Here is a 20,123-nt window from a genome sequence, read left to right on the forward strand (position 1 = left end):
TCATATGATTTGAACCTCAAACCAATATACTAAAGTGCAAAAACAAACGCTAAAATACTGAAATATATAGTATAATTCACAATCAAATATAGAATAAGTTTTCACATTTTAAAATGTTGCTTCTTTATCTTTATATACTTTTATGCGAGAAACTGGGCTGTTGGTTGAGTGGGGTGAAACACAAAAGTCATTACTTTAACCTGTGCTCAGCTGTCTGGTAGCTTGGCAAAAAGCAGTCAGGCGTTACTCAGAGGCACTGTGTAAAGCTTTTATGCAGCACACAAACAGTAATAAAGTTAAAACACAATACAAGAAAAATCACACAGGAATATATAAAAACTGAGTAAAATATAATAAATTGATACCAGCATGGCAAAGATCCAATCAGTATAACCGGAATGCTGAATTTTTAACGTTTAGGGTAAAAACTACTGCCCAAAAGATCAAAGCCGCAACTGCGGACATCTAGTCATGCAAGACCGGATGAAAGTTGAAAAATATGACCAACCACGATGGAGCACAGTTCGGATACAGAAAGTGGATTGGGCCCAGACGGTGCTTAACTTCGAACTTGAAAGAAATTTTAGGAAAAGGTGTTCTGAGAAGCTAAAGTTCAGCAGGGAAAGGCTTCAGGTGGCGAAGGACCACTAAACAGGATTTGCTGCTGCGGAGAAGAATGAGGTGGGAGCTTCCACAAAGGTAGGCCGACTGGAGATGCACCTCAGTTGAAACGATGAGCAGGGTTGTCCTGGTATTCTCTTGATTCTCTCAGCAATTTTTTGCCCAAAATTAAAGTCCCAAGTTTTGGCTATATGAGCACCGTTAGCACCACCAACAAGGGTCCAGGACTGGAGGGACATCACTTGGGGGTGGCTAGGACTCACGCAGGCTGGCTCCAGGTGTGGGTTCAAGATGGCGGGAGGCTTTTCTATTTCTGAGGCTCTGATCAGGAGGCCAGCCAACTAGCCCTTGGAGTCACCTTAGTAGTCCTGGGTTCAAGCAGTGGAACAGGGCTCAAGCAGCAGGTCAGGCTTTTAAGAGCTTGAAGCAGGCTCCAGGCAGCATAGCAGTCCTTCCAAGGGTATCAAAGAAGTCTTGTGGAGTACACAGCCAGCCACAGCAGCATTTAGTCGTCAGAGTCCTTCCACAGGTCCTGAAAGTGAACTGAAGAGTGGGTGTAAGGGTTCTATTTTTTATAACCGGTGCTTTCTTTGGAATAGGAGAAGTTTCTACAGATTCCCTTTGAAGTTCTTGGAATTTCCTGCCTCCACCTGGCCTGGCTCCAAACAGGTGTAAGTCAATTTTAGCATGTTTAAAGGAGAAAGCACAAGCACTTTAACACTGGTTAGCAGTGGTAAAGTGCAGAGACTAGAACCAACAAGAACGAATTTCAGCAAACCTAGGAGGCTAAAGACAAAATGTGTGGGAGTGGCTCTGCACAATGGCCAAGTATAACACTTTATTAATTTAAAGTATTCATTTTAATATGATTTAATTTTGCAACACATTAGCAGACCCTCTAAGTAGGCCTCGCGGACACCCTGGGGTCCTCGGACCAAAGGTTAAGAACCACTGCTCCAAAAGTATGAGCATGCAGGCCTTCTGGATGCTGTTACTTGGCCAATCCGTGGCAGGTTTTTAAACAGGTCAATCTACCTGGAAATTGTTTTTCTGTACAGCTTTTCCCTTCTTTGTCACAGATGAGCCTGCAAAGAGCTCATTGTCCACCAGTTGTTCCTTGCTTAATCAATGTAAAAACTGAGAGCTGTTTTTGGTTCTAAGCAATGTAGCCATTATTCCTCCTTAAATAGATGAGCATGACGAAAACAAATGGCAGTAGACGTTACCTCTTTGGGGTGGAAAGCAGCTTTATTACATTTACTAGTTTGTCTGGAAAGATGTTAATATATGGCTACTGGGCAAATTGAGCTTACAATTCACTCACGCGACAAGCCAACATTACCACTATGAGGAATGCCATCTTCAAGATGTTGTGCATGAGCTCAAATGGTGTGCACAGGAGTAAAGGGAGCACCAGATTGAAGACCTACCGGGGAACCACAAATCTTGTTGGTGGTACATAGGGATTTAACAACAAGGAGGGACAAATTTAAATCACTCCTTCACGCTCACTACTTCACCCCCCAGGCCCCTCACACGCAGTCATCCACTGGCCAGGAACAAAAGAACTCCACCAAAGTGTAGCACTCTGTGCTACCCGTCAGGCATTGCACCGCCAGCCGGACGTTGGAGCAGGAGGCCAATGATGAGACGAAACAACCATCAGGTAGGATGACAACAGTCGTCCAGCTTTTTAGTTGTGTGAGGCATCCTAAGTTCCGATAAGGAATTCCTTGTATTCCCCGGTACACCTATACACATCCTTCAGTGAGAGAGACACTCTGTTAATCCTTATTCCTTTGGGGAACTTTGTACATTCTTTTGTTATTGGTGGTACATAGGGGTCATCCCTTTGAGAAAACACATCACAACAGGAGACTTAAACAATCATGGTTGATCAGGTAAAAGTAAGAAAGCAGACCGAGCCGACAAATAACCTTTAACTGTTGCCATGTCAAAGCTTTGCTGGGCTAAAGAGAAGGGCACCTGCAAAATATCAGTAAGCTGTGTTGTTAAATGCAGGAAGTAGGGTCTGATTTTATTGTTACCCCCACTGTTTGCTGTTGTCACTGTTTTCTGACTAGCCTCACTGGGATCCTGCTAATCAGGACTCCTGTCACTGTGTCTCTCCCTAAATTGGACTATAGTAAGTACCTTGGTACCTACCTAAATGGCTACTGGTGTACCCTTCTAAGTCCCTAGTATAAGGTACTAAGGTACCCAGGGAATAGGTACACCAGGGGTCTCCCATGGAGACCACTCAAACTGTGACTACTGGCCTGCCATTGCAGCCTATGTGAGCACCACTCCTAGGTTTCCTTAGATCTGAGGTCACTACACTTAAAACCTATTAGTCACCCCTAAGGTAGGCCTTTCAAGCCTGAAGGCAGGGTCCTTAGTTTCAAGTGTGAGGGTGCCCTGCCTGAGCAGGACACCCCCTACAGACCCAGCAGACGACTCTCCAGGCTTTGTAAGTGCAGTCAGCCATTTTATACATATAGTGGACATCAATTTAATTACGAGATGTCTAACTATACACTGGCTGCACCGAAACCGGTCATATTTGGTATCAAACATATTGGTATCCTACCCCAACCCCGACTCCAGTGTCAAATGTAGGACCCATGTACTGGGCTGCCGACCACAGACCCGATTCTGCCCTCCAGCTGCTCAAGAAGGGGGAAGGTAGAATAGGTTTCTTGTCACAGGGAGGTGCGACTACGCCCAGACAGGACTTCGTGCATGGGGCTGGGTGTGTGGTTGCTTGCTGGCACCACCAGACTGCTTTGAAGGGCACATTTGGTGCCCTCCTTGCATACTCCAGTTGAAACCAGTTCAGAGCCGTTTGCTCCCACTGTGGCACGAAACTGGACAAAGGACATGGGAGTATCCTCCCCTCTGTCGAGTCCTTCCTCTGAAGGACCCCTGAACCCTTTCCTTTGGGTATTTAAGGGCTTACCTGTGAGTCGCTCTTCGGATTCATTGAGGGACAAGATTCAGAACCGAAATCACTTCTACTTCTAATGTCTGGACACTCTGAACCTCATTGGACTTTGCTTTGGGAACCAAGACTGCATCTGGGAAGACTCCTGCTGCTCCTGGTCTTGTCATCCTGCCAGTCTTCTGTGTCCTCTGTGCCTGTGCTTCATCCAGGTTCTCCTTCAGGCGTTGGGGGTATCAAAGACACTGAAGGAATCTCCCTTGGAATGAAGGAACCACTCCCCTGCATCTGCAGGCACTGCAACTATGCTGACCAGCCTGCTGCTCCTGACAACCTCCGGACTTCGAAAGGCCCAGCAACACAGGTGGTAGTTCTGCAACTCCCTCTTGGTCTGCACGGTCTTCTCACTAAGTTTGAGGCCAGTATCCCTGGTCGGAACCGCTGGAACAGCACCCCTGTCCACTGTGTCGACTTGCCATTGCCATGGCTTGTTCGCTCTCTTCTCCGGAGATCTTCAGAATCCAAGAATCTCCAGCCATCAGCATCTCTTACTACCAAGATCTTCGTCCTTACCACATCCTCTGCACTGTGGGCCTGCATCATTGGTGAGCAGTTAGAGGTCCTCTCGTGACTCCTGTGCCTCCGGGTCTTCTTTGGCTCCAGTGGGCTCCCCTGCTTGCTCGGGCTGGTTCCGACTCTCCTGCACTTGGTGAGTCCCTTGGACCTTGCTGGTCCAGACACTGCACCTTATTTGTTTTCCACATCTGTTGCTGCAGCCAAGGTTGTTGGTTATCCTGTTGGTCGACGACCCCATGGTTCTGGACTTTCGACGTGGGACAGCTCTTGAACAGCTTCACCTGATCCTCACAGCTGCGGCAACAAGGTCACCGTCAACCCTACTGCATCTTCCATCATTGGTAGCCCTTGGTATTCCGTTTCCACCTGGTCACTCCAGAGTGGCACAGATTCTGTCTGTCCCCTCTGCTTGCAGGTACTACCCTTCAATAATCCACCCTTGGATTCCACAAACTCTTTCACCTTTTTCACCAGCGGCATGGTCACTGAAGTCCTCCATTGTGGTTTTCAGTGGTTTGCGATGTTACTTCACACCTATGCACCGGGCTTCCCTGTTGTAGGTATCCAGTTCATGGGGTATCCACTATGTTTCTTCAGGGTCCTACTTCAAAACCGCAACTTCACCATTGACTTAAATTGAGTATGCTGCTGCGTTTCCTCTCTGCACAAGGCCTCCGTGGGGTTCCTGGGTACTTAAATTGGGTGGTTCCTTGGGTCATCAGCTCATCCAACGCTTCAGAGTCAAGTCTCGACTTTGGTTGTGGTTTGCATTCCACTTTATTAGTATATGGTTTGGTCTCCCCCTGGAGACCACTGTGTATTTGTGCTACTTTTCTGTTCTACTTTTGAAATATTGTGTTCATATCTGCAGGTATGAAATATACCAATGTGTTAGTGAGTGTGTACAATATATACCACTATTTTTATAACTACACAGTGTGGTTCTGTTTCATTTAACCTACACTATATGATTAGTACTGGTAAAACAAGCTCTCAACAGTCGTTCTGGACGAAGCCTGAAGGCTGCTCTCCAGGGCTACCACATAGAGAGCTTTCCAAGGTTGTCCAAGGACAGTAAAATCATTATACGGGTTGTCTGGATTAGTGCAGGGTGCTTTACTTAAATAAGTGTGCAGCCTATACTAAGCCAGCCTCCTACCATTGGATATTTTGGGAAAAACAACGGACAACAAACCTCTCCCAGAATCCCCAATAGATTGTTTTAGTTGAGGGAGGCCTGGCTGATAGAATGACACTTTCCACTTTGAAACAGAGAAGATGCAGCTGGATCAGAGGACTGCTGATGTAATGTACTACTTGTAGGGACTAACACAAGGATAACGTACTGACCATACATGCCATTCATATAAATACGTTGGTACAGAGAGTACTCAAGCCTTATGTACACAAGCACTTTTTAAAGCAACTTCCCATGTTTTATGAGACGAAAATTAATAAAATTAAACACAATAACCAATACTACTGTGCCAATGTCACTGCAAAAACGAAGTTAGGAATCAGCCACTGGAATTTTCAAAAGGCACAAGCAACTGGACAAAGCAATGGAATTTAGAAACTATTTAGGGTAGACAAGTTTAGGGTGCTTTTGTGGGATTCTGATTAGTTGTGGGCATTAATGAAAAAACACCTTTCTTAAAAATGTTATAGAATGCAATCAGGACAGGTAACGTCATACTCTGTTGATCCTTTGTAAGAGATTTGAGGACTTTTGTAGTTTGAGAAATTGACTTGTAAACACTATTTTCATCATCTCTCCACTATCTTTTAACACATACCGTTTCATTACCCAAAGAAGTAGATTTTTTTTCATCAGAGTACCCAAAAAAGCAAAAGGGATTTGACTGAGTTTCACATGTAGGACCTCTTGGAGCATCCTGGTAAATCCTCACACAAATGTAGTCAGTAGTACACCTTTTTTGAAAAAGGTACGTTTTCTTTAATTTTTAATATAAATGTACATTTAATATATAAACACATGTCGGTTTCTGTAGCATCTGGATGGGTGCATGAAGTTCTCCCCGGTATGTTTAAACGTGTAACGGTCAGGCAGAAAACACAAATTAAAGATATATTATGGATTGTGCGGCTTTTCCATCATCTTCAGCGCCAGTCTTCCAACCATGAATAAACTGTCAAAAACATAAAAACAAGTCTTTATTGAACCACTGCACTTAAACAACTTTTTAAATGGGTGGCTATATAAATTGTTTATTGAGAGTCATAAGTGCTCACATTCATTTCCAAACAGCCAATTCTAGAAGCATGAGCCTCTGAAATCAAGTACAACATAAACAAATTATGTTCTAGGTATGAAAAGAGGCAAACCAATGACATGACTTTCCAGAGTCTTTCAAAAGGAATATGTGGACCTACAGCAGGATTATTGTGGCAGATGTGTTTTCCTTTTGTTAATTTTGATGTTTTGATATGTTGAGGGTTGAAAGCTTAGAGCGGCTCCGTGGTTTACTCTGACGTACAAATTACCTAGAACTGGGACCCTTATTTACAGGGATTTTGCATAGGGACACAGGGCAGCGCAGCAAGTCATCTTGCTGCACTGCCCTACGCCAAAGTGAAAGGGAGGAGCGCACCATATTTATGCAATAGGGTGCATTCATGGGGTTTTATCCCTGCGCTGGCGGTTTCGGCTCCCTAGCTCCAACAGGCACCCTTGCCCGATGGAGCAAGGCTTCCTGTGTTGTCTGCAGGATTGTTTGTGCAGAAAGGGGCACCTTCCTGCATAGAAACAAATCTTAAGAGGAGTTCTCTTCTTTCTACGAGTGTTGCAGAATGCAGCACATATAGAAAGAGAAAATAACAATGAGAGATAAAGAAATTTCTTGTTACACCTCACATCAGGAAGCGTAAAGATTTGTCCTGATGTAAATTAAACAATGACCCATGCCCTCTTTGTCAAGCTTACACTGCACCCAGAAAGAAATGGTTAGAACCTATTTGTGTTAACATGGGTACAAGATCTAGCCATGAGGCCTTTAGAATCTTAAAATCTTCTGTTGATGGGCCACTAGTGATTGGAATGGCCAAATTCCTAGGATGTATGTGGATGCTCAGGCGCAAACGTGGGAAAATAATGTAATTATCCCTAAATCGGATTCCAAATATATAATCGAAAGGTTTATGCTGCTAGGTAAAATGGGTTATAAAAAGTGATTTAAATCTCCAGTACGTACGTAATAACGGAATTTACTTTTTTGTAATAAAATTCTTAATTGGTTTTAAAATGAGATTTAAATTTTAAGTATGTATATAAAACAGGTAGATGTTTCTATTTATTTGTAATGAAATCTTCCATGGACTGTTTCCTTTTTTCCATTTTTTTTTAAAAGGTTTTATCAATATATTTATATTGTCATTTCCAGGTGTCCAAAGTATGTAGGTTTTGTTCTTGTAATTGAAAGTCTGGCTGTTGGTGCTTTCATCCACTGTATTTGTTGTGAACTTTTATGTTTTTTTTAATAACCGAAATAAAGTAATTAATTGAATTGAACTGATTTGGCGCTTCTCCTGGTTTACATGATCTTGTAAATCTGAGGCAACATCTAAATTCATGGGTTTTGCATGGGGAAAACCCACAGCAATGGCCGTGGAACGCCTCACGAGCATAGAGTAAGACAATGCAGCAATTTGGGCTGCCTTGCCTTACTCCACATCTATGTGGCAACCCAAAGCATAGCCTAGACACGATTTTGTAATCTGCGCTGCCAGAGTGGCACAAAAAGTGATGCTCCTGCCACGCAAGGGGGTCTTAAACAAGCCCCTATGTGTCTCGATTTTTCAGTCAATCCCGGTGTGATATTTGGAGTACAGAATGAATACATGTGCATCAGTTATACCCCAAACTCTAAGTAACTTAAAGGGGACACGGATTCCTACATCTGAGCAACCAAGCACCCTTATCAAGGTGGTTTCCTTTGTGTTCTCAAAAGGCCGACTACAACTGCTTTGGCTTCAAGGGCTCAATAGAAGGCTACAAGTAAAATAATACTCGAGTGGTTAGAGATTACAGAAAGCTTTCAACATTAATGTGGCTGTCAGACACCAGTGCTTTCAGGTGGCAATAGACCAGACAGCGGCTTCTGGCCACTACTGTGGTAGATGGGGGTTGTTTACCACTGGTGTCCTGGAGCTTGACCTACTTTAGCTCAGCTAGATCGACTAAGTAAACCCTTTCCATAACTTTAGTAGAGGACTAGCAGTCACAAGCTTCATAGGGGAGGTACTGTGTATTGCGAAGACTCAAAACTCAATAAGCAGACCCAATCACTGTCCAGCCCAGTGCGAGTCTTAGTAAAAAGAAAGTATATTAATATCACAGCCGATCGGAAAACTACTCAATTAAATGTCGGGTATGACTACAAGGTTACATGTTCTCACCCAAGAGCATTTAACTAAGCAATACACCCTCTACGGTACGCTCCACCTCAGACTACAGTGTCATTCAATGTCTGTGGTCCACAATTCGATTCTATGCAAGATGCAAGTTCACTAAGCAGTCTCCACACCAGCAACTTGTGGGTCACTTCTAACAATCAGAGGAGATGTGGCTCGATAGGCGCACACCCTAAACATGGCTGGGCTTCTCTTGGACAGTTCCGCCACACAGTAGGGCAGACACTCTTAGGAGGCAGACAGGATTCTGGGCACTAGGCAGGCTCACAGCTTTCCAAGAGCCTTACACTGGCTTCAGGTGATGTTGCCTCTCCTCTGGGACACGGTCGGTCATGTAGCCACAAGCCCAGGTTTCATGCCAGCATTTGGAGAACTCCATTTCTTGGTCAAGAAAAACTTGTAACTGGAACAAAGTGGAGTGTCTGGGTCCCATTTTTATACTCCTCATCCATGCTGGTAATGTCGATCCACCGTTTCAGGTTGGTTTGATGTGGTTCCCTTTCAAATTTCATTTTCTAGCTACTATGCAGATGCAGCCTTTGTATAAAGGTGACTGACGGCTCTAACAGGATGTACTGATAATGCTGGCTCCAAATAGGAGTATCCAACATTTGGTACAATAAAGTGTGAAGAATTTCCATGTGGCTCTAATCAGTTTTCCTGAAATAGAAATTGGAAACAGACAAAAGGGCAGGCCCTGCCTAGAACATTCCCCTCCTCAACCTAATCTGCTGACTTATCCTCCTCTGCCCTACCATCCACAAAATGGCAGTCCTCAGGAAAATTAAACAATCCCTTGCTTAACTGTTTTTATAGAATTTTACTCTGAACGTCAGCACAAGGGCCTGCGTGACACAATGAATGGGACATATACTCTGCTGACAGAACTTTTTGTTCTGTCTTTTGAGACACCAGTACTGTCCCTGGAGTTTAATGCTAGTTGAGAGGAACGTCGATGACAGCTAGTTCGGTACCATAAATGAGCAGAGGAAATACAGAAGGAAAATTAATTGCAGATGTCAGGATCTTTAAAAGAGTCCAAAAAACAAAAATAGTATGGAGTCACATTTTAAAGATGGTTCCTATTTACCCCATCTGTAATTTGGCTTCAACTGGCCTTAGTGACTAACAGATTTACCACTCATTCAAGAATTAGTTTTGCAAACTTATCTTTTTTTATTGGATTTACTGGGTGACATCATCTGCAAAGTTCCTTGCAGACAATAAAGGTGAACATTTTCAAGTTTACAAATAGTCTTCAATGAATGAGAAGTCATTCACTAAGCTGTGAATTCTTAGGCAACGCAAGAGAAATGCAGCGATTGGCGGACTGCCTACAGTTATTACCCATCAATCAGTCAATATCATCTTTATTCGGATACAGATACATTTCCATATCCATAAAAGTACAGACAGACAGCAACATATGCAATAAAAATCCCAGCAATAAAGGAGCAATTAAAATATCCAATTAAAACTGGTCCTCCAGTAATACAATGCACAAGAGAATTAAAAGAAAGCGATATTCATTGGAATATGTATGTACCAAAAATTACATATAGCTTAAAGTTAAAAATAACAGGATAAAATAATGTGGTTTAGCAGGGGCACATAGAGTAACGAGTGCGCACCGCCGCTTTCAAAAAAGAACCAACCCGAAAGGTTAGCTCATCATCTTTCAAAGCAATAACCGTCCCATTTGCTGACTTGTAGTCACTCTCTGGTAAAGCCTTAAAATATGGAATCAAAAACCTTCTGGTAAGTATTGAATAGTAACTGCAGAAAAATAAAAAGGGCAGCATAGATTGTTTGTGTAGGCTATTGCATGGACATGGCAAATGATAGAGGTTGGAAATCTACCTCGCATGGAATTAAAGCATGAATTTCATAGTGTCAGTCCTCAGCCGGAAAAGTAGACCCCTTTCCTAACGACCAATAGGTTGCTAGAAGGTGCGCATGAGATATTCTCAATACGCATGTATCAAGCAACAGACGTTTTCTTACTCTCCATGTCAAATCTAGCGTTCCTATAGGATGCGTAAAGAGCCATCTGAAGGGGTTTCTTACTAATGGTGCCAAGGTCTGCAGGGTTTGAAAATAAATCTACATGATTCACACTAATTAGACTATTATGTACAGCAGCCAGCCAAGGTATTTCCATCCCCTTATCACATTTTAAACAATCTGATATTATCTCACCAGTAAGTTGGGCCGCTGGGTTTCTCCAAACTCTCGGCCAAAATAATGCTGTGCGAGCCTTGATATCATCTTCAATATATGGCAAGTAAAGTTCACAGTGGCTGGCATATTTAGAAGAAATGGGTGCGCCCAGAATTTTACGGGAAAATCTGTTCTCTTCATCCTGGATGCTGCCGCAATTAGTATGGCCCCAAACTTCTGCACCGTCTGTGGCAATTGGTATACATTGGAGTTTAAACTTTTTAACAGTGGCAGACACAACCTCTGTGTTCCTCAGCTTTGGCAAACCGAGTTTTGTGTTAGTAGAGTTTGTAAACTTTCTCCTACAACAAGCCACATGGTCAGCCCAAAATCCATTTGAAGCAAATACCAGCCCAAGATATGGGAAAGTGTGAGGGATTTGTAAACTATTTGTATCTAAAACAATTGATGTGTTAAAATACTTCTTCGACCCACATGCCCTTAAAAAAGATTTTTTTAAATTAGTACATAAATCCAGGGCAGCCATAAAATCTACAAAGCCCCACACCAAAATGCGAAGAGCTTTTGGGGTGCGGCCCATCCCCACTGGATTGTCGGCATATAAACAGGGCAAGTATGTTACCATTGATGCAGGGAACATCATGGGTAAGGGTTACCAAAGACTTATTCAAATCATTGATATACAGGATAAATAAGAGCGGGGCCAGGACACAGCCCTGCCTGACCCCTCTACCAACTTTAATAACTTTGGATACCTCACCATCCATGCTAATACGCACCTGGGCGTGTAGGTCTTTGTGCAAATGAGCTAAAAGATGTACGAAGGACTCGTCCAGTCCATAATTTAGAAGATTAGTCCAAAGTTGTGACCTATTAAAGTCAAAGGCCGAGGTGAGATCCATAAATGCTAGATTTTGTTTGGCTTGTATGGGGGCGCACAGGAAAGGAGTCCAAGAAAAAAACTGTCAATTTTGAGTATATGAAAAAGTTTCTTTATTTGGTATTATTCATTCTTTTAAAAGGAGTCACAGTGCAATTTGCAACCAAATCAGCCAACGCGTTTCACTCTCTACCAAGGAGTTTCTTCAGGGCGAGTAATATTTAAACCGGTGGCGCGTTCCCAGATCCTCCAGAGTCGTAAAAATTGTTTTTTGTCTCAAAAGCTTGAATTCCTAGTTATCCTGTTGGTTCGGTAGTGTTGTGTACAAGTACTTTATTTCCACCTTAAACTGTTTATGGACCTCAGCAGAACCTCACAGTTTTTTTATGTAGGATCCCCTAATGGAGACGTATCACGCTCCGGTACTTAAGATTCTGGTGAAAGAAGCCGTATCAATTCCTTCTCCTATAGTCAAGTGTTGGTTCAAAAATAGTAGTGAACCTAAAAAAGTTTCCTCGTCCGCATCAAAGTAACGGCATGGATGGTTCCAAGGCCTTGGGACCATCCATGCCGTTACTTTGATACGGCTTCTTTCACCAGAATCTTAAGTACCGGAGCGTGATACGTCGCCATTAGGGGATCCTACATAATTACACTGTCGTCGTCGTCGTCTGATTTCAACCGTATGTATTACATTTGGTGCTCACACATTAGATTATTTCTTTAGTATAGGATAGTTTTTCTTATGGAGTGGTACACATGTGGCTGGTCCCCATGTGGTCCTGAAGAAGAGGTTAAGGGGACACCTCGGAAAATGTCGACCAAATACTAGGGAAATTATACTCAGTTACACTTCCTCCCTACTATCAACCCCTTTTTATCCATACCAACTAGGAGCAGGAATAAATTAATCGCTCACTAGCTAGGTATTTTTAGCATCCCCATCAACACTCCCCCCAAACACTACACTACACATTTTTTCACAAAAATTGCTCATACGTAGTCCGCAAGTTGCAGCATGCCCCAGACAGTAGCTGTCTGGGATGGCCGCAATGATTAAGCAGGTCACCTAGGGGCAACCCTTGGTGAGTGAGGGGACTCAAGAAGATAATTTTCTCTTCTTAGTTTTGGGGCGTTGTTTCGCACATTTAGCAGAAGCCCTTCCCTTTGTTTAGGTTCTCTGATCTGTCATTTACAGATTTGTTAATAACCATAAGAAATCCTCAACAAAGCCATGCACCATGCAACATCATAGCCATTTCTATGATAGGGTCCACATTCAAAAGAAAAGTAGAGTAGATGGGTATATCAGGAATGTCAGCAATATATCCAGTAGCTATGTGATGAGCTTTGTAGCAGAAAGACACCAACTAATCTGTATGCTGAGTCTTCCCAAGGTCAAACATGATGTTATCTTCTGGTCTTCCTCCAGATAAGCCTCTGTCCATTTATGTTCCAGCACTTATTTTGCCACAGTTTAGATGGTATACCATGTATACCATAAAATACAGCCCGTATTTTGTAGCTCTTTATTCTAAGAGGTACTATGGAGTTCAGCTCTTTACTGACCCATGTGTTAAACTCTAAGGCATCCAGTATCAAGTCATTTCTACTGTTGGTCTCATGTGGTAGTTCCAAAAGGACACTTTAAGAAGGTCGACATAACTTTGATCAGGAGCACCCATATTTTGTGTGACATTTGTGCTTAATGTGCACAAATTATGGATTTGCAGTCTGAATGGAATACCGCAGTGATCTCACCACAGCATCTTTTTCGGTTCACTAACCTTTATTATATCATTCAGGGGAAATATTAGGTCAATCAAATTACATCTATCATTTGTGGAGGTAATGCCGCCAAAACTTCAACAATGAGGGCAAATATCTATAATAATTACTGGGAGAGTCAATTCACAGTTGACCAGTGTCAGCCAGTAAGAAATAATTGAAAGGGTCAGTGTCAGCCAGTAAGAAATAGTTGAAAGGGTTGCAGGAAAACTACAGAGTCTTCTGCAAGTTAGGAAATCAGGACAAGGGCGGCACAGGGAGGAACTTAATATCCTCAAGAGATCACACCCAAGAACGTTTGTGCACCCAATTACTGGTAGGAAAGTCAAATGCAAACATTCAACCCACAACGTTTCAAAGTAATTACTGATGTGAAAATACCAAACCTTTCTGTAAAAAAAAAAAAAAATCCAAGTAGTGACTGTCCCAATATCATCTATGTGAGGGCACAATGTAAACTCAGAGTCTTTTATAGAAGGCTATATAACAGAAGCCTCAGAATCCATTCCTCCTTGAAATATGGGTTGTTTGAAGACTGGAGGCTTCTATGCTGCTATTAGCACACACATAATTAGGTAAAAAGGTCTATAACCAAACATTACCTGGCAATCACTGCAATATGAGTTTTCTGAGAACAAGCTCTGTGCCAGGCCACTATGATGAACCACCTCTAAAAATGCATTTTACAAGTATCCCTAAAGACTTCAGTGAGAATCAAAAAGATATATATAAAAGTTAGTTAATAACTGCAAACAGCATTGTCTTCGAACTGTCACAATTTCACGATTTTATCCACTGTAAAAAATTAAATACCTTGCACCAGCAATTAATCCTGCAGGCATGAATTTTCCAGAGTTGTAGAACCGGAATCCCATAACGCCAGATAAGGTCCCAGAAGCAACTACAATAAGAGAAGTACAAAGTAAAAAAATGCATGAGGTACATAGTCGTGCACCAGGTGCAATGGTCGGTCTGAATGCATAAAATTAGAAAATATATATTTTGCATTGCAATGCTTTTTTTACGAATGAAAAAAATAATTTTCTGAAATGGTTCATCTTTTTATGACTCACTTATTGGGTTCACCAGGTTTCAACACCTGGGGGAAAAGAAAAGTGAATCTAGAATACTTCAAGATGTGGGAAAATCTTCAAGATATATAGGATTTACTCGCCTTACTAAAGCGCTAGGCTCTGCAGATTGCCAAAAGTCTGCCCACCTACAGAGGTGGTTTAATAACAGTTTAGAAATGATGTGCTGACTCCCCACTGTGCAAAACACAACTCTACACATGTATTAAGTTCTTGGCACTGAAAGATGGTTCGGGTATCTAAATTTACTTAACGTCTTAAGTTTAGCAACAATGATCGCAGTTGTGCTATGCACCGTGAGGAGTCCGCATTTCACTTCTGTACTTGCTACAACTGCTTCAATGCAGTCAGGTCAGCAACTTCTAAAACTTGATGGCACAAACCAAAATAAAGCTGCCCAATTATTTTCAACATGTTTATCCTCTGCCAGGTTGCTAATCTTCCATATCCCATACTTGATGGATACCTTCCCAGTCCCAGGTGGACCAAGAGGCACACTGGGTCTAGTTCTGCTAGTTAGACATGCATATACTGATTCCAGAACTACTCAAATTATCTGTAAAGCCATTACAGTTCCAGAAAGATACCGATTTTGTTTTTAAAATATACACAGTTTCTTTTTGGGTCGAGCATTCGAGAACTCTTGTATATACTTATAACTAGCAGCCCTTCTCAACGTTGTGTGGGTATGAATTGCTGCCAGCCAGTAGTATATTGTTGTGTAGGATTTCGTTTTGACAACATTTCTTATCTGTGACAGGCCTGTGAAACGGTCCGATTCACAGTGCACTGCTGATGCACTTAAGAGTGCGCGTTCAGTAGTGTGTGAACTCTATTTTCCCTCGACAACATGGCATGAGCACAATTTACATTACAGAAGAACACATTCATTTGTGGTAGGCACGGGGAGACAAAGCGATTTGCCTGGAATAACAGGATGTTGAGCTGATGCAGATATTCGAACGTAGCTCCCCAGCTCTAAAGTTCTCAATTCTAGAACTTGTGGCGGGAGGTGTGTCTAAAAGTGTATCTCGGTGCGGCCATCAATGAGAGATACCTGTGCATTTTTCAAATGGGAGGTGAAAAAATATGAGTATGTTGCTGGAGATGTGGGCCGCCGTGCCACCAATGTACTTACCGTGGGAGGGTAAACACCCATTATTCCGCAACTTTATTTCCGCATACCATCACTCCGTATACTTTCATTACGAAAGTACCATGACTCCGCAATGCCATTATAACGCATGGCATTACATTTTATATGCTTTTACCACACATACGCATTGTGGAGTGGTGTGGCTCACTGGTTAGAGGCGGCAGACCCGGAAGCAGAGAACGGCCCGGGACCAGGGTTCAATTCCCGACGCGGCAGGGTCGTGGACCAGGGTCAGCAGACTCGATAATTCTCACCTCGGTGCCTACTCTAACCAGGGATCACACTCGGCAACTCTGGGCATTAGCTTGCCTCATCTCTACAACGGCCCCCCACATTCGCCGGGGATGCCTGGTTTCACCTTGGAGATACCCAGTAGGGACCATCTCACAGGGATAGCCAGGACGGGTTCCCCAGCGGTCCACAGCGCCACGACGCCTCAGGGCAGCAGTGCGCTTTACAAGACACATACATACATACATTTACAACGAAATTTGTTGTAAATGCATGAATGGTAAAAGCATATATATTTTTTTAATGTTTAGATAAGGTAAGTATGGTTATAGGCGTATATGTTTTGGGGTACTGAGGTATATGTTTTGGGGTGTTTGGGTATTTTAAGGGTTCAGATATAGTTTTGGGTTATGGGGTACAGGGGTAGTTTTAGGGTTTAGGGATAGGTATGGGTTTTGGGGTACAGGGGCATTTTTAGGGTTCAGGACTAGGTTTGGGGGTATAGAGGTATTTTTAGGGTTCAGGGGTAGGTTTGGGTTTTGGGGTACAGGGGTATTTTTAGAGTTCAGGGCTAGGTTTGGGTTTTGGGGTACAGGGGTATTTTAGGGTTCAGGGGTAGGTTTGGGTGTTGGGGTACAGGGTTATATTTAGGGTTCAGGGCTAGGTTTGGGTTTTGGGGTACAGGGGTATTTTTAGGGTTCGGGGTAGGTTTGGGTTTTGGGGTACAGGGGAATTTTTAGGGTTTAGGGATAGGTTTGGGGGTACAGGGTATATGTATAGGGTTAAGATGGGTTAGTGTTTAAGGGTGTTGGGGTATTTTAAGGAGTACGGGTGGGTTATGATTATGGGGTGCAGGGGTATTTAAAGGGAGCAGGGTGGGATTAGCAAACGATATGAGACATGTCATGAAGGGCGGAACGTACCACACGCCCCCAGCGTTTGTCAAGCCCCCAGCACACGCCCACAGCACAACGCAGACACTCCCACAAGGGACTACTTTGCTGGCACGGTTCTTTTACCTTTTAAATATATATATATGGTGGGCGTCTGCATAGCCTATGTCCTTCTCCTGCAACTGCCCTTTCCAACGCTGTATTGGGTGTTGTGATTGGTGCTGTGGTTCCTGAGATTACCCGCCTCAAAGGTTTGGGCTCTCTCTTTATTATATCAGTATGGATTGATATGGATATAGATGAAGGGCTCTTCACTATATGCCGCCTATATAGATTTTAAAACAGCTTTTGATTGTGTACATTGTGATTGGCTATGGACCAAAATTGTTCAACTGAGGAATTTCATCCACTCTTCTTTGTGTCATCATAGCAAAGCACTGTACTCTGGGACTTGAGCTAACGTCACACAGGTGACTCAGTCACAACTTCTGAAAATAAATGCACTTAAATCAGGAACCAGTTATTGGCTCAGACTAGCACCAGGATATCCCGCTGGGGATAAGTTGTAAGCTTTAGAAATATAAACAGAGGTTTGAAGTCGAGCGGCGACTTGGAACTCCTGCTTTTCAACCTCTATGAAGTACACGTTGGTAACTAATAATAAAGCTAACATCCCCGCCAAAACTGGGTGATGGCAACTTTGCAATCCTCCAAACCTATTGATGATACCATCAGTAGGGAGGTCATTGCCCTTCGGAAGCTTAGAACTGTGTTAGGTAAATATTACTCCATCAACAATCTTGCAATAAAATGATAAAGATTGTCATTTTATGAGAGAAACTTAAGAAAACATAACTAGAAAATAAAACAGTAGTGCGAGTTCGAGCATATAAATATCCTGGAATCTAGTTTCAGGAAAGATGAGAAGCCAGTTGCACTGGTCCTCTTTGAAACCCTAAGCTTTAACCTTGAACACTGCTGTTTTTTTTTTTTTAAATAGTTCAGTGACCATCTGTAAGGACCATGCTCAACCCCTTTATTTCGTGTCATTGCTGCTAAATTTAGGACCATACTAACTTATGGCGTAGCACTATTTGCCACTAAAATGATGTGATTGTTAATGCTGGCATTGTGTTGCGTTTGCCAATTACTGAACCGCCTTACAAATGGACCACCATATTCCATTAGAATTTGCTTTGTAAAGGTAGGATTGTGCGCTTAAGGCTAAATATGTTAATATTTATTCCAAGATTACATCAGCTCCAGACACTGCATTAAAATCATTAATTTGGAAAGAAATTAATACATTCTCAGCATGTGGCTCTGAACAGTCAATCCCAAGCTACCAGTAACTCTGACATGTTCAGAGTAGCTGGCAGCTAGGAGTTCATTTTTAAACAAGCACAGGGTCACATTTTCTTACTAAAGTTAAGGGAAAGATCTGTTTATTTTACATTATGATCATAGGCCTGCAGAAAGATGTGCCTGATAATGGTCAGAATTATGACCCAGGGTGGGGAACAGAGGAAGAACTAAAGCACTGAGGCATTTAACTCTTAAATAACAGTCCTTGTCAACTCAATATTAGAGGGTGAGAACAAAATTAGGTTTCTGAACGCTTTAAATCGGAAAAAATCTGAAATGAAGATAATTAACTTAATAATTAAGTTAACTCTTTAATCTAATCTTTCATTTCAATGTGAAGCATTTATAAAGAGTGGGCCTCTTCCCCCCAGTGGCCTGTAAACAATGCGCCATATTTATAACTGAAAAATCGATTTATTTATTTTTTACATGGGAGACATTTTAAGTGAAGAAAAATATTTCTATGACACCTTAAGTCTTAATGTTTTTCTCCAGTTTCAAAAAGCCAATTGGGTCTTATTTTATTAACATGTTTCTTCACTTTAAATTCCTCCATTTTAAACAAATGGCTGTATTATGTAATATATATATATATATATATATATATATATATATATATATATATATATATATATATATATATAAATATAAATATATATATATATTGCATTTACACACAGACACACAGCAGGCATCTTGCTCTCAGGGCTGGTAAACACAATGTCCTTTTTAGACCTGAAAAATACAGCCATTTTTTTTTTTTTTTAAGTGGGAGAATGTGGAACGGAATCGTCCCCTACCTCCATTGGGCGGTGGCTTAGCACTAATTCCCTGGACTCTGAACCAGACCAAACCGCGTCCCTGGCAACACAATCTCCTCCCCTTTCTCTTCCCTTGCAGGAACCTACCAGAACACACCGGAGACCGGAACCGCCCTGTTCTGAACTCGGAAGTCCCGCCCTCGACCCGGATCCGGAACACAGAAAAGCCGAGAGAAGCGAGGAGAGAGCGTTCAAGGCGGCGGACTCGTGGCAGGAGACAGCGTACGGAGAACCCGAGTTGGAGAACGGAAGAAGCGGGTGTGACGGAGAAGAGAAGACCGGAGACGAGGAGGACGTTTGGACCGAGGACTGGTGGAGTCCCCAGGAGGTGGCTGGAGAGCGGCCGTAACTCGCGGGAGAGTTGCGACGGGGCATGTGAGTACCCTGTCTCCTGGCTCCTAGGTGGACTTGTATATAAGTGTAGATAGAGTGTCCCCTCACATTGCTGAAACCCTAAGTGCACTGTATATTTGTATAGACCACGACATGAGCCCGGTAGTTTAGAAAACCCCCACTTGAACCCTCATCACTTCACCCTCTTCCCTTCCCTTCTTGCTCTACCCGTAGCTGACCGTAATATCCTGTTCCTCACGCTCGCTTCCTCCCTCACACAACCCTGGTGTCGGTGACAGTACTCAGACAGTCCTGCGTTGAGGACTAATCGCCCAGTTTTCTCTCCCTCTCCCCATACCTCCGAGGATCACCTGACACGTCGTGGAAAAGACGGACCTACTCCTGAGACGTCCAAGGCTACAGAACCATTCTCGGATCCCTACTCTCCCGACACATCCAGGAACTTTATCACATTCTCAACCCCTGTTTCTTTCCCTTCCAAAACCCTGACTTTCTGTACAACAATAAAACAAGCTATGAGATAGCTCACTTTATTCGGCCTCCACGCTTGTTATTCCGGTCCGCCCGAACCCCTAGCCCAGAGAGAAATTTAAACAGCAGAAAATGTTAAATATTATGAACATTTTTCTGCACTTAAAATTTCTTACACTTAAAAAATGGCTTTATTTTCAGTTATAAATGTACTGGCACTACATATCGTGAAAGATATGTCCTTTGCCACAAGTGCATACAACACAGTCTCTCATTCACCCATACACATTTATCCCATCATAAGCAGACGTTCATACATCCTC

General features: G+C 42.7%; 1 protein-coding gene across 1 annotated transcript in view; it reads right to left on the reverse strand.

Moving 5' to 3' along the window:
- Nucleotides 1-6,085: 6,085 nt before the first annotated feature.
- The window catches only part of TMEM14C (transmembrane protein 14C), a 58,352-nt gene continuing 44,314 nt past the window's right edge, over nt 6,086-20,123 (reverse strand). The window contains exons 4-5 of the mRNA XM_086966846.1: nt 14,232-14,319; nt 6,086-6,288 (exon numbers count right to left, since the gene is read on the reverse strand). Of these exons, the coding sequence (XP_086822972.1) occupies nt 6,231-6,288; nt 14,232-14,319 (146 nt within the window). The 3' untranslated portion in view covers nt 6,086-6,230. The remainder of the gene's footprint in view (nt 6,289-14,231; nt 14,320-20,123) is intronic.

This window comes from Lissotriton vulgaris, chromosome 4_1 (assembly GCF_964263255.1).
Source record: "Lissotriton vulgaris chromosome 4_1, aLisVul1.2, whole genome shotgun sequence".
In the NCBI taxonomy this organism is placed as follows: domain Eukaryota; kingdom Metazoa; phylum Chordata; class Amphibia; order Caudata; family Salamandridae; genus Lissotriton; species Lissotriton vulgaris.